The 15279-nt window shown below is 40.4% G+C and overlaps 1 protein-coding gene across 1 annotated transcript in view; it reads right to left on the bottom strand.

Moving 5' to 3' along the window:
• The window catches only part of MYO3A (myosin IIIA), a 113261-nt gene that overhangs the window by 7980 nt on the left and 90002 nt on the right, over positions 1-15279 (bottom strand). The window contains exons 26-30 of the mRNA XM_075747154.1: positions 14599-14761; positions 13866-13952; positions 11701-11824; positions 9914-10889; positions 9081-9219 (exon numbers count right to left, since the gene is read on the bottom strand). Coding sequence (XP_075603269.1) covers positions 9081-9219; positions 9914-10889; positions 11701-11824; positions 13866-13952; positions 14599-14761 — 1489 coding nt within the window. The remainder of the gene's footprint in view (positions 1-9080; positions 9220-9913; positions 10890-11700; positions 11825-13865; positions 13953-14598; positions 14762-15279) is intronic.

Below are 15279 nucleotides of genomic sequence, written 5' to 3'. Positions count from 1 at the left end.
AACCTACTTTAGTGTAGTCAACTTCTAGTCTATTTCTACAAAAACTTTCTGCAACCATGCAAGAAATGTTTTCATTCTAATGGAAATAAAATCAAGATTTTAACACAAAATGGAACTGCTGTCCTCTGGCAGTCTCCAAACTCATGGGTTACATTGCTTGGCACATGGGCAACTAGACAAATGTCTTGGATATTTGCTTGTTAAAAATCTATATGCAATTCTGACAGTGCTAAGATACAGGGCTGCTAAGGGTTCATAGGCTCATAGGTTCTGAGATACAGAACTGATTCTGGGGGCTGAGGAACCACATATGCACAGTGTGGTGAGCATGATCACCTTACATTTCGCTTCAGCTACAGGAAAAGTTAATAGGGGGCTCCAGCAATTCCTTCATGATGAAGGAGCTAGGGGTTGCAGGGCAGCAGAACACCTACGATAGAGATGGGTCATAGGGACACATATGGGGTGATGAATGAAGTCATAGCACAAGGTCTAGGCATGATGAACCATGTGTCCAGGTACACTGCGCTATCCAGTGAGGTTTTGGATTGTCCTTGTCTCATCACAGACAATTCAGAGGACAGTCCATGAGAAAAAACATCTCCTTACTCATAAATGAATATAGTGTGAGGGTGGAATGAGGATCTAGCTCTCAATGAACTACTGAAGTATGTTCTGGTGACCGAATCCTCTTTCACATGAAGTGACTTCAACTCTATAACCCCAACATGCTAACTACATGTGACTGAGTCTTAGAAGGAATAATGTATTTTGTTCTCTAATGACCATCAGAAACCCTTTTACGTGATAACCCCCCCCAACTCTCCCATGTACATCAGACATCTTTTTAATTAAGGAGGTGGCACAATCATTTAAAATGAGAAACGATCAGTAATACATCAGTGTTGACTTCTGCAAAATTAGCTGTGTAAGTTTTTTGTTATGTGTGATAAATAAAGGCTTGTAAAGGTCATGGATATACAGAGGAGGCAGGATGAATAATGTTAATTTAAATTGTAGTTGGATAATGATTACATTTATTGTTTTAGTTTCTTATCTGAAATGCAGACTGCTTCTCATGTACTGAATGAACAAGTATCTTTTAACATTTTGCACTTAAGAAAACAATGGTGTTTTTCTAAGCCAGGGTACAGATAATTCATGTTAAACAATGAAATTATTTAGATGTAATAAATTCATTTCAGTAACCTGTATGAAATATAAATTCCATTCTTTGATTTGAATAGGTATAGCAGTCCTGACTGTGCTCTTACGTGGGCTGCTGTTACCCTGCTGCATTTCAAATGGGCCACCTGGAGTTATCTGAGTTTCCATTTGTGGACAGAGTAGAGGCATATCTTCCCTATTTTAGTTTTAAACACAACAGGAGCCTAAACTGGAAACAATACCTTAAAAAAATCCCTTAAAATTCAGTGCAGTTGAATATAAACACCTAATCCCTTGTCTGTAGGACACTATCAAAAATTGTGTCAAAGATCATGACTGCATGAAAATCTGGGGAAAAAAAATGAAGCCAACTTGGGGAAATCCCAAGGAAAAGGCTCTCATAATACCCAATTTTTTTATTGTCCCCTAAGAATTCATCACTATGTATGCTGTTATTTAATTCATCAAACACATAAAGCATTATCGTATTCTAGATTACAATTATTCCAACTGAAATTACTCGTATACTTCTTGTGTATGTGCTCTGCAAAGATGACTCTTCTTACATTCAAAAAACATCATTTTGACAATGATTAGGGTTTCAGAAAAATAGCTTTTCATCTCGGCTCGTGCATTGTACATATATATGAGCTATGCAAAAGAATTGAGGGGACAGAAATACCATGTTGGGGCAGACAGCCTTCTAAGCTTGGACCTCTATCGTTCCTTTTTAAAATTACATAGAGGGCTGAAAATGCAATTCTCGGTTTTGTCTCCAAATTACACAGTAAGTAAAAAATAATTTGATGGGTTTAGCTTGCTTTGTTTCACCAGAAAGTCAACCTGTGATTTCCCTCTGCACTTAGATTTGTGTGTTTATTGCTACTGAAACAAAGCTGCTGTGGCAGTTGCTTGTAATGGGTAACTCACCACACCAAGTAAAATTTGCTTTTTCATTAGTTGCTGATAATTCCAGAACTCATTTACTTCGTAGAGTTAAAGGTGGAAGGCAAATTAGATAACCAAGTCTGATAAATGACGGGTTTGATGCGCTTGTTTTCCAGATGGCCTATACCTTTCTGCAGTAGGCAATGAAGCAGAAAGAAAGAGTAAAATCATTCACTTATTAATAGGCCAATTATATTGCTTTTAGAGTCCATTACAAAGAAAAGGTTTTTACTGAAGCTCCATAGTAAAATATCTTACAGCCTATTTTTCCTTAAGACTTCAAGTATCTCTAGCAAGATGTGGCCTTGTGCTTTATATGTAAAAGGAAAACCGATGCTTTCTATCAAACAAACATTTAAATACCTATGATACAAAACCCATTCACAACAGTAGCTGTCAGAGCACTTAGGAAATGTCAGGTTGGCACTATCATCCCTGTCCTACTAGCAGGGTAAGCGAGACGCGCAAAGCAAGGCACACTGAGACTCGCTTAAGGTTCTGCCCCAGCTGGTCACTAGCACAGCTGAGGAGCTGGACTGAAGGGCTGCGCTGAGACTCCCAGCTCTGCTGCCTGCCCATGCCCTGCGGTTACATCTGCCTGCACAGGTGCCATCCATGCTGCGACATGTTCCCGGGCCTCCGAAGCAACACGCAGGAGAAATTTGAAACAAAAACATTTGATGCTATGCAGACATTCCTCTTTAAAGGTTTTACCAACAGGAAGATGAGTTGAACAAGTTGAAAGGGAGAAGGATTTTCCTCAAACTGCTCAAGTGTGTACAGTCAGTACTCAGCCAAAAGAAAGAGGTTTTGCTCTCGTGACATGGATGCTTTGCTTTTGAACCTTAACAGCGAAAAGCAGCCACGCTGTAACCCATGCCCAGGAAGTTATATCTCTCCGCTGCACAAACCTGAAGCAGATTGTCAAAACATCTGTTTGATCGAGTGATGATGGGAAGTTTAATGAAAATTTAATAAAAGTTAAGGTCATTCTCCATGAGAATGAATGAATTACAGAGTTAAGGGTCAGCAAAGGTGTGTGAAGAGTGTGGCTGTCATGTAACATTAAAGAAGGTTTAGCAAATCTATGGAAAATTCCTTATTCTTATCAGCATCTCAGCTAGCTCATTTAACACTACCTCAAAGGTTCCTACATAAGTTGCACACACATTCTTCAACTCTGCGGTGTTCAGTTACAAGGCGTTACTACTTTCATACTCAGCTCTCACTGAAAGCTCCAAATACACTGAAAAAATAAGAAAAGGGATAATGAAATTTAGGACCAGCTCATTTAATGTATGTGTATCCTGCACACTACCACAAACTACGGAAACTGCACAGAGCTGCACGTTCTTGAAGCATTCAAGCATTATGAGCAAGAAATGAATAAAGATGAGTCAGTATCAACAGCCCTTTAGGCTGAACTGTGTCTGCACATTCTGACATACAATGATAAGCTTGGAAGACAACAATCTCGAGGAATCAACATCCATGGATGTGAATGTAAATTAACGTATGACTTACAACAGATCTTATACTGAAGACTGGAGAAATAGTGTGGTTACAGCTGTGATAAGCATCTAAGTGATGAAAGGTCTCTATTTATTAGGCCACCTGGAGAAACAGATAAACCCGTCTTCAGGTCATTTAAGTGAAATGTTATGTGTTTGATTCAGTACTGTTCCACATCTTATGGGGACAGGAAGTATAAAGCCCATAATAAAGCAGAAAAACAAGAATAAGAGCAGTAATTGTATGGGTTTTGTAGAGGGGCTGGGAAGTAATCAGAAAAATGCAAATATAGTAATTGGAATTCCAGGACTTGATAATGAGAAGTGAACAGCTATTACTGCTTACAACGTTTATGTGCATACCTTTTTACTTTCCTAATTGTACACAGTATGAGGGTGTAATTACTCAAGATTGGGATTTGCACATAGAAAAGCACTGCTCTTTAACATTCTGGCTAGTAATTTTTAGGCATTGTTTATTCATGGGACATTTACAACAGCCAGATTTGGAAATTACAGTTGATGTATGCAAATGCTTAGTAATCTGGAGAAAACAGAGGGATTATTCTGGCACAGGCCTAGAACAAGGAACTGCAAGAGACCAAGAACTTTCCAACTGCGTCCAGCAGGAGTGGAGAGTGTTTGATTTCTCACATCTAATTCCTGCTAGCCCCACTGAGAGAAGCGGTTTCATTCTCTGGCCGACACTAATACTCTCACTTTGGAGAGTCTGGAGACCTGGGATTACTGCTATTTAGGAGAGGATGTTTAAGGAAAATGGCTGTACTCCACTTCCATGACCTCCTAAATCTTATGTTCAGCATGGATCTGACCAGCTCCCAACACACATCTTCTGCATCCTGGCCGCACGGTGTCCAAAGGGACACTTCAGTAGCTGAGAACGACCAAACAGCAGAAGCACTTGACTACCCTGCTTTTCTCCAGTCCCACGCCTCGGTGCTCCCTGGCTGGCCACTCACCTGCAAAGAAGAAAGACCAGCCAGTGAACGCTGCTCTGCACACCCAGTGCTACACCGGCTCCCTCTTCCTTGCAAAAGCTGCCCACAAAACCCATGCAAATAGTGCTGTGGCAGCCTACAGCAGGAGGAATCCTGGATGAAAACCCTGCCTGTCTCACTGCTTTGTGTAGCTGAAAAGGTCCTCAGCTGCACCAGAGTTCCTTGTACCATGCGGATTTCATTCTAAATGTAGAAAATTATCTTCCTGAGATTTTGTACTTGAACTGTCATTTAATACTTACAAGGATGGGCACCATTATTCATTTGGAGAAAAAAGGAAAAAAATTGCTCCTATAACGATCAGATTCCCCTCACTTCAGGCTTTGACCTCAAAAAACTTGACAGTGGCTATTTGTGCATCTATTCGGACACCACCGTTAACCCAAGGCTCACTAGCAGTCCAAAGGTGCCATCCTGGGATGAAGCCATTACATTTAGCTGAGTGCATTCAGGAAGCAAATATAACCTACTCAGAAATTTGAGCCACAGGGAATATTGTTTATTCCAGAAACCTTGTGCAGTTTGCTTTACGCATTTTTATAAATACAAATAAATTCACTTAAGAGCAACTTAACCTTGTGGATTTAAGATTCATTTAACCTTTTTTCTCATATGTTCTTTAAACTGCAGGCTTTGCATTTTTATTAAAATAAACAGTTTTGAAAATCTGAACATGTGTTACAGTATGCCATCCAGCTGCCTCACAGTTCCTCCCCTTCTGTGGGTAGCAACGCAATAAAATATTTTATCAGAGGAGCTGGTAAATTCTCAAACTGACTGACAGCCACCTACCCACAGATGAAGGTGGACAAGTATTCCTATCTGGCATACAGCTATAAAACACAATTCACGGTCTATAGCTGTAAAATGACATATGAAACTAGTGAAGCTGAGAAAGAAGTATATATAAATGTAAATGACCAAATTAATTACAAATAGGTAAATACTACATGATTTAAAGAACAGCTAAAGCTCAACAATCATTGCTTTCCTAAGGGTAGAACAGCAAAGGTAGCCCTAGAGGGAAACTTGCAGTAAAAGCATATCCTTCTGTAAATGTGTGTGTATAACTGAACTGTAACATGTAATGTAGGCAAGAAGACGGGAAGGCTCCTCCCTGTTTAATAGACAGTGGATCACTCACCATGTCTACCTGCCTCACTTGAGCCTGATAGTCCGCAGTACATTACCTCAAGTTTTTGTGTGACTGAGTGGCAGGGCCAGGTGCCCACTGTCAAACTGTGTTGCAGAGAGTGGAACGTCACATCATGGCCAGGAAGGCTGGCAGAACAGTGTTTGACTACAGCCCAGCCGGCCTTCCTTCTTGTTTTTTTAATGTTCAATGTCTGGAAAAAAGTCACTTTCGTTACAGTCATCACGAGGAGCCACACAAGTTGTACGAGGCACTTGGGTCAACAACAGAACAGAGCAAACGCAAACCAGGGCTGCCCAGCTCAGACTGGTTAGGCAAGAAGGGTCAAGGAGCCAGACCCAGCTCAAAGTGTAATGCTGCCGGTTGTGTCGAGGGAAGGTTGGCTGCAGGAAGATTGGGAACATAAGTTCTAATGAGAACTGGATGAGGACTGGATTTGCAGTGGTTTGACTTACTGGAGCAGAGCATTCAAGTGAGTAACTAGCCGGACAGCAGTTAACAGGCTGAAATGGCTAGTTTGGTTTGAGAAGGAGGGGGCCAACTCCTGCTTTACAATGTTTAAGGGCAGGTATCAGTAGGTACAACAACTTTAGCTGGCCAGTGCTTTAGTGGCACATTTCTCTGTAGTGAGTTCAGTCATAGCTTCTTAGTCAAACAGCACCCACCATTCCATTTTAAATGCAGTCACCTTTGAAAAGACTAACTTCTCCTGAGCTCTTTATTCACCTTGCCTAATCAAAACCAAAGTGTGTGTCTACCATATTTATTTTGGAAAAAAAATAATTTGCAAAAGATCTGCATGAGCCATCTTGAAATGAGCACGCCTTGACTACAAATTATGTTTTTATCTATATGAATATGAGCATTCAGGACTCTCTTTTTGATGCTTCCTACTGTTTTAAAGTTATGATTACTATTGCTGACAGTTTTTGCAAAAGGCAGTCAAGATGACAGCAAAAGTTTAATTTTTACATCTGTAAGAGAAAAAAGGGGGGGACTTGTAAGTCATCAGAATTTCTGTAAAGATTTTTCCTGGTGCACAAAAGAACTATGTGCTGTCATGTCGCACATGCAGACATTTGTCAGGAGAAAACATAAAGAAAATAAATCCTCCTTTTGTTAAGACCACATTAGCTTGTAAAAAAAAATCTTATTTCCTTCTTTTTATTAAAATGAGGCAAAAGACCTGATCTCTTATGTAACTCAACAACTGTTTCAATGTTGTCTTAAAAAGCAGTTCAGCAAGGCCAAATGCAAGGTCCTGCATGTGGGTCAGTGCAATCCCAAGCACAACTACAGGCTGGGCGAGGAATGGATTGAGAGCAGCCCCGAGGAGAAGGACTTGGGGGTATTGATTGATGAGAAGCTCAACATGAGCCGGCAGTGTGTGCCTGCAGCCCAGAAAGCCAACCGTGTCCTGGGCTGCATCAAAAGAGGTGTGACCAGCAGGCGAGGGAGGTGATCCTGCCCCTCTACTCCACTCTTGTGAGACCCCACCTGGAGTACTGCGTCCAGCTCTGGGGGCCCCAGTACGGGAGAGACATGGAGCTGTTGGAGAGAGTCCAGAGGAGGGCCACAAAGATGATCAGAGGGCTGGAGCACCTCTCCTATGAGGACAGGCTGAGAGAGTTGGGCTTGTTCAGCCTGGAGAGAAGGCAGCTCCGGGGAGATCTAATTGTGGCTTTCCAGTACCTGAAGGGGCCTACAGGAAAGATGGTGAGGGACTGCTTATCAGGGAGTGTAGTGACAGGACAAGGGGTAATGGGTTTAAGCTGAGGGAGGGTCGATTTAGATTAGACGTTAGAAAGAAATCTTTCCCAGAGAAGCTGTGGATACCCCATCCCTGGAAGTGTTCAAGGCCAGGTTGGATGGGTCTTTGGGCAACGTGGTCTAGTGGAGGGTGCCCCTGCCCATGGCAGGGGGGTTGGAACTAGATGATCTTTGAGGTCACTGCCAGCCCAAACCATTCTATGATTCTATGGTTCTATGATAATGGTACTTAGTTTTCCATTTCACATCTGTCTTCTCTTGCAGTTTTTGGTATTGGAAACAGGTTGAACCTCATAGATTATCTACTAGCAGCCAGTTTGCACTTAGAAGTTTAGGTTTTGTAAACACCAAGACCTCATTTTAGCAGCTTGCTCATTTGAGAGGACTGCAAAGTGGGGGTGAAGTACCTTTAGGATCTCTTCAGTGTAGCCATGGGAACAGAAAGAAGTTTCAGCACACATGACAACTGAATCCACAATGTTATAGTGAAAATTGTACAATTAGCTCTGGACAGTGAGAGACACTCCTGGATCTGATCCCAGCTGAGCAGGGGTGAGCAGAGATCTTCCCCAAAGGCAGTGCAGTGGCACGGGCTAGCACAAGCTGCCCTGCAGAAGTGGACAGCCACCCAGTCTCCTGCCATGTTTGCCCTCATCTTCCTCCACATCTGTGGCCCAAGTCACAGCCTGAGGAAATCCTCTGTTATGTCTGTTCCAATTGAAGAGGTTTGAGCAGCTCAGTCAGCTCTTTGTGGACCTCTCCCTGGGGCGCAGGTCTTGATGATCTACATGCTCTGAATCCCAAGTCTTCCACCTTTATTCTCTCAGTGCCACCCAAGCTGCTCCAAGCATGCTTGCATTTTGGGAACCCCCACTGCCCACATTAACTGGAATATAAATAACTTTGGAGTATATTTTCAGGGGTAATGTCTTCTTCAGTGAGTTAAATGGATGCCACTTTTATTAATAAAACTTGTAATTTTAAGGAGATACTCACAAACGTGGGTAAGAGTTACAAGTTTTGATAGCCTCGGTTGCATTTGTGGATAGCTAAAACTTTACTCAGCATAAAGGTGACAAACTTTGGTAAATTGTTTGACATAGTACCTAAAAAAAAATTGTTTTTTTTTAAAACATAGTCCCCTATCTCACCAATAGCACGCACAGTTGAGCAACACATGAGTAAAAAAGAGACAATGTGGAATTTTTACCATAAAAGTATTTCTAGAGATGCTATGTCTAGGTCTCACAATGATTCATTTACCAACCTTAGGCAGCACTGAAACAAAATACCAATAAAAATGGTAAATAGGTAAATCCCAACCAGCCTTGGATATTTCTCTGGAAACTACGTTCCAGACATATTCTGATATGGGGTTTAGTATGAAAATGAACAGCCCAAGTTATCAGAAGCCAGAGCTAACTCATCTAGTAGTTCCCTGACCTTTAAAAACATGACTAGGAATTGCTGTTTACAAATAAAAATTCTGCTAACATTAAGGTTCAACATTACCTGACTGACAAACATGAGAAGAAAGTCGGCCATTAGCTTGCTTGTCTTTGGACAGCATCACGGGTCTCAGCTGATGTGACAATATCATTTCATTCAATTTCTGCTGCAATGCTAAGTAGTCTTCGGATAATTTTGATATCTGAAAAGTATAACATAGGATTTTACATTATTATATAAATAAGTATATGTTCCAAGGTAATTAAAGGTAAAATAGTGGACTAGAGAATGAATTTAAAAGGTATTTCTCCACTTACTGCAGTGTAGGCCCTACCACACTTACCTCCCCATCCCCCTTAAAAAAAAAAAAAAAAAAAGAGAAAAAAAGAAGAAAAAAAAAAGGACACGTAGGAAACTCCAGACTGCAGCCCAGTCCTGCAGCTACTTCATACTGGTTCATACAAGTGAGCAGACAGTGCCTTGCTGATGCAAAAACTTCTACAGCTGTAGGCATACTTCTGTGCAGATGTGTGAGCCCCTGACATCGCCACAGCAACTTTTAGTTTCATTTACACAGACATTTCACAAGTTTGCTGAATTAAGGGCCTTGCCTGGTAAATGCACATTTCAACAAAGGCAAAGCTTCTACATTTAACCTAAACCAGGTTAAAACTAACATAACTTTTTGCCAGTGCTCTTTGTCTTTCCCTCCTTTCTGAAAAGGGCATTTTCTCTTGCAGCCCAAAATACACGTTTTACTAGAACACTCATTACAAAATCTGAGTCTCAGTTTAGAGAGTAAAACCTTGGTGCCATTGAAGCCAGTAAAATAACTTTACTATTCTGTCATTGCTCAGAGTATTACGCCCAACACGTGTAGCTTTAGAGCTTCTTACCTGTCGTGAAAAGGCTGCCAAATCGCAAGCCTCTTTCTCTGAGTCTCCCTTCAGTGTCTTAGAGTCTTCAGCCTCTGTATGGGTGCTGTCCCTATCTTTTGTTGTTTGGGGGTCATTATTTTGAACATGCACTGCTTCTGTTGGCTCCTTTATAGTTTTCTCTTGACTTTTGCAAGGTAGTTTCCCTTCTTTTCTAAGTTGTCCCCTCCTTCTGTAACCCCGGTAACTGCTCTGAATAACCACTGCTGCCTTCTCTTTGTCTTCTGAATCTTGTTTTTCTGCCTCAACTTGCTTCCCTGAGCCTCTTAGTGACTCTTTTCTTGTAATTCCTTTACATCCCATAGGCATCACTGCTTCATGTTTCAGGTGGTTTCTTTCCACATCCCTGTCAGTCCTGGGCTGGACCACAGCAGATTCTTGCCCACCTGCACTGAGCGTGTCATGATGACCTTGTTCTTGCTGGGCACCAGGTTCAGCTGTGATTTTGACAGAAGATTTTCTGGACAGCTCTTCCAAAGAGGCCTGTTCTTCACCTTCACCAACACGTTCTACTGCAGGATTCTGCTTCACAGAAGCTCCCTCTCCTTTGGTAGGCATTTTCTGTTGCTCCCGTATGTTCCCTGTGTCACTGTACCCAGAGCACTCGCTGTCAGTAACAGCATCAGCTTCATCTTGAGTCTCCTCGTCTGCTGCTTCTTCCAGTGTATCATTCTGAGCTGGCTGCAGTTGTGCTTCAAGGAATTCCACAGCAGATAATTCTTCCTCTGCTATTTTTTGGTGCTGTTCCTTTATTTTTTTACGGACTCTGTAGCCTCTGTAATGGCTCTGAACAATGACAGCTGCTTCTTCTTCTTCTGTTTTAGGAAGGGCACTCTTCACTCTAGCTGGACTTTCCTCATTATCTTGAAGTTCTTCATCCTTTTCCTTTTCGTTAACAGCTGCTGCATTTTCAGTTTGTTTCTTTCTAAGTGATTCCCTGAATGGAATAGAGTTTTGGGCAAAAATTATAGCTAAAGGAGATGAAGGATAGCGACAGCTTTACAACTACCTTTGGTGGTGTTTGCGTACTAAATGGCAATTTGATACATTGCAACATGGGAAAGATTTAGTGCATATAGCTGGAATTAAAGACAGCAAACCAATTCCTGTCATTCTGATGATTATTATTTTTTAAAGTGAAAAGGGACATCCCTGTTAAACTCTTTATGGAAAATCGCTAGGGGGACAATCTAGGCTGCATGAGGGCTGATAAAACAGTAAAGAATCAATTTAAATGTCAACAAAAACATAGCAAAGTGCTACTCACTCCATTTCAGAGATTGGGACTGCAACCACATTGCAGAGATATTTAGAATGTGATTCACCTCACCTGAATTTTAGCTGTTTGATCTGAGCAAGACTGCTGTCATCACCTATGCTTATCTCAGTGACTTAAGATGAGAAGAACAGTTCCTTGCAGATGCCTATTTCTTGCTCTCGTCTGAGCATTTTTTATGATGAGCTAGTTCCAAAAAGAGACTCATCTACAGATTACATTAACATTACAGGTAAGCACAATATTGTTGATCTTTCCCCAAAATAATGCCTTTATTCCCTGGGCTTAAAAATATGAGGAATTTGGCTACTGACATTAAAAACCTCCACATAAATATACATTACCTCTGCATACATATGTAGAATAATCCTAATTTGCTACACTTTTAGCTTACATCATTGCTGTTCTTCAGTTGTGTAGTTACTGAAAAGGGACACATTTGCGTGACATAAGAGACAGCAAATAACACTACCTCCTCCTTTTGAAGATCTTCCTCTCCTTATATCCCCTGTAGTGAGACTGAATTGTTACTGCTGCTTTGTTTCTTGCCTCAGTTAGTTCTTTTCTCTTCTTCCTGAGTAAGTATCCTCTGGCAACTGATACAAATTGTAACATAAAACAACCTTAGGCAACAAGCAATGGGTGTCCCACACATTTCAGAGTGTCAAATGATAATAGCATTAAACAAAAAAACAGTAAGGAAATATGGACTGGGGTGATTATTATGATAACATTTTATCTGAAATTATTCTGTCCCATGAAACTTCTTTGAGATTTCAGAAAGCTGTACCCATTCTGCACAAGGATACAAACAAGCTCGCTCTTTGTATTTTATTGGACTAAAGAAAATACAGGAAGATGCAGAATGAAGCAGAAGCATAGTGCTATAGAAGTGCCTCTAGAACACAGTGCTCTCAGCTTCATGTACCTGCTTCACCTGATTCAGGCAATTGATTTGACTCAGTCTTTCATTTCCCTGGAAAACACCTGATTATCAGGCTATAGAGATTACCAGGCTCACTTCTGGCACAGGCTTGGAATTAGCTGAACATTCACTAGATCAGAGAGAAACTGAAAATTTTATAGCTCAGCAGTTACAGAAGACTTAGCTCATGCTCCTTTTGCAAAGACTTGTTAGTCAAAATGAAAAAGCTGAGCATGAAAGATGTGTTAAGCTCCACAGTAACCAGGTGCACTGTGGCAAAGGAACTCACGACTTGTGGTTTGTTGGAGGCACAAGTGCAAGTTCCTGGTCTGAACTAGGATGAATAAGGACTCCAGTATCAGTCTTCCCTGAGCCATGTAGGTGCTGACTAGTCACTAGGGACTTGATGCAGTTGCCGGCACATAGGGATCTAGTGCCATCTGATGTGCTCCAGGATAGCCAAGGCATTTACATGGAGCTGGCAGAAAGAACGAGACCTTCTGGAGACAGAAAGTTGGGTATATCATATGAAATAAAGCTGGAGGCCAGGCAAGATACCCTAGGGCATCTCAGATGACACTAGATACCAATATGGGGGCCAATGAGCTGAGCGTTTAGTGGTTTTGAATAAAATTAATCAAATTCTAGGCTCTGCTGACTATAAGAGGAGTTTAGACAACTAGGTCACTTTTAGACACCTACGCTGAAGTGTCTGAATCAGAAACTGAATTGCATTCGGAATGGTGCTTCAAAAATTCCTGAACTTGCAAATAATTCCCTAATGGGAACTGGCACAGTCTCCACAGTGCTGTTACTTGGACAAGTCTGCAATTCCAGGGATTCAGCACAAATCTGCTAATCCCTGGCAAAATAAAAAGAACATAGCGTTTGGTCAAAATATTTCTGTTGAACTCTAATTCCAAATGCAGTACCAAGACTATAGAGGATTCAGGTGATTTGAATACGCTGAGGAGATGGTAGATATGGGAGCTCTTACTCCAACTCTGCTGAGAGTGTTCTGCATCCCAGGGAAAGGTCAAGCCCGCTTGAGAATGGGAAGGGAGCATAAGCAGTCTATTCTAACACAGTCATTAACTTGGTGGTAGGTTTTATTTGCTTTAGCATTCCCTACTCATAATTTAGACCAATTTGGGCTCCACTAGATGCAGTGGTTCAGTCTAAGAAACGCTGTATAAAAGGGACATAAACTACATCTTGATAATTGGATATAGGGTAAAGGAACCCAAATACTTATTGGAAGTGGCACAATTAGGTTTTATACTGAAGGGCCTAAGAAAAGTGCAAATTGTAAAGCACTTGGAATACTTCTAGAGTTTCTTGGCATTATGAGCCAATCCTCATTCCATTTTCACACAAAAGCAACTCAACAGGAGTTATTTTGAAAGACATTAACTTCCACTGTCAATGGACATGCCAATATAAGCTAAGTCTGGTCTTTTTAGACTTGCTATGGCATTTAACCAGCCCACTTCACAGCTGTGGAAAGTGCCTCTAAGCCACTCTGAGGTACAGGTAACAGAATACATTGACCCATTTCAGCCACTGTATATAGATACATAATAGATTAATTATACCTCAGAATGAATAAATGAGCATAGTCAATCAGTGTAGCTAGGAAACAGCAGAGAATGTGGATCAACATATTGTGTACAGATAGCACATTAAAAGCCACGAAAGCAAACAATTCTTACTTGCTTGAAGTCTAGTTATATATTCTTCCACTTTTTTATTACGTTTTGCATTTGTGTATTCTTTACGAGCAACAAAACCCCTGTAAGCTGAAAAGAGATGTCAAAAATTAAATAATCCATTAGGTATACAAAAGGCTGTAAGAATTAAAAAAGTCTGGAAGGAATTACAGACCTCCATTAAAATATTTTGCAGCCTTTATCTTTTAAAAAAATGGCAAACAAGCACAAGCAGTAAATCTACATAAAAACTACATTTTCTGGCGAGTAAAGTTATTATGAATGAAATGAATACAAACCACAAGAGAATCAGAACGTAAAATAAGATGATGTTTGAAACGTATTAAAAATTTCAGTTGATGTCTCCATCAGCAGTGTAATTGCTCTTATTATCTAGGACGGTTAATATATTTTATTTTCCTTATTATATTATAGAACCTTGTCAGAGCATGACAGAATATTATTAATAACAGTATCATCTGTGCAATAACGTCCTTCCATTGTTAAAATTGCCTTTTAAATGCAACATTGATAAACGTAACTTCAGTAAAGAGATTGTCATAACCTGGTTAAAAGAAATTTTTCTTCATAAGAGCAGATGTCATCAAGTATAAGATATTTTGTCAAATGTAACAGCAGGCAAACAGCAAAATCTACATCCAGCACGCACATCCATCTATCAACTGTACACACGCACTAGCTTTAAGCAAAATGTTAAATGTTTTAAAGTTATTACCTGACTGTATTTTAATAGCACTTTGTTCCCTTTGTTCCTTTATCTTTTTGTATCTCCTTGAACCCAGCCACCCTCTGACATAAGCTTGAATCAAAATAATCATGTCAACTGTCTCCTTCCGCATTAAATTTAGCTGCTCCACGTGATAGTATTTGAGGAATACCTTAAAAAGAGTAGGCAGATAAGCAAACGTTTTAGTTATCCTCCCTGGCGCTTTATTCATCCATTTAACATCAACAAGAGTTACAAGTTGGTTTCAAATGATGAACAGACTCTTTAGCTGTAGTATCTAAAGGATCATTCTTGTTAAAGATAGCATTTTGATTGGGGTATTAGTTCACCCTGCTTGCCCCTTCAACATCTTTTGTCAGTCCCTGCTTATTCATGGTTTCATGGGAAGATGTTTTAAAGTGCCAGTGCAAAACTTCAGTCTGTAACTATAGATCTGTTTTCAAAGCTATGAGGCTGGAAGTTTTGCTAACCTCACAAATCTGATGTGTGTTACATAAATGTGATCCAAATCTGGAACCTTCAACCTCTCTGTTTTCCAATTTTAAATCTAAGGCATTGTTTATTTACTAATTTTCTTTTATTGAGCATGAAGCTCATATAACCTCAGAAAAACTAGTCCAGCACAAGGGATACAAACATATTCCTGGTGTATATTAGAAAGAGCTTGTG

This window comes from Balearica regulorum, chromosome 2, assembly GCF_011004875.1.
Source record: "Balearica regulorum gibbericeps isolate bBalReg1 chromosome 2, bBalReg1.pri, whole genome shotgun sequence".
NCBI classification, from domain to species: domain Eukaryota; kingdom Metazoa; phylum Chordata; class Aves; order Gruiformes; family Gruidae; genus Balearica; species Balearica regulorum.
This window is presented reverse-complemented; position numbering and strand designations above follow the sequence as displayed.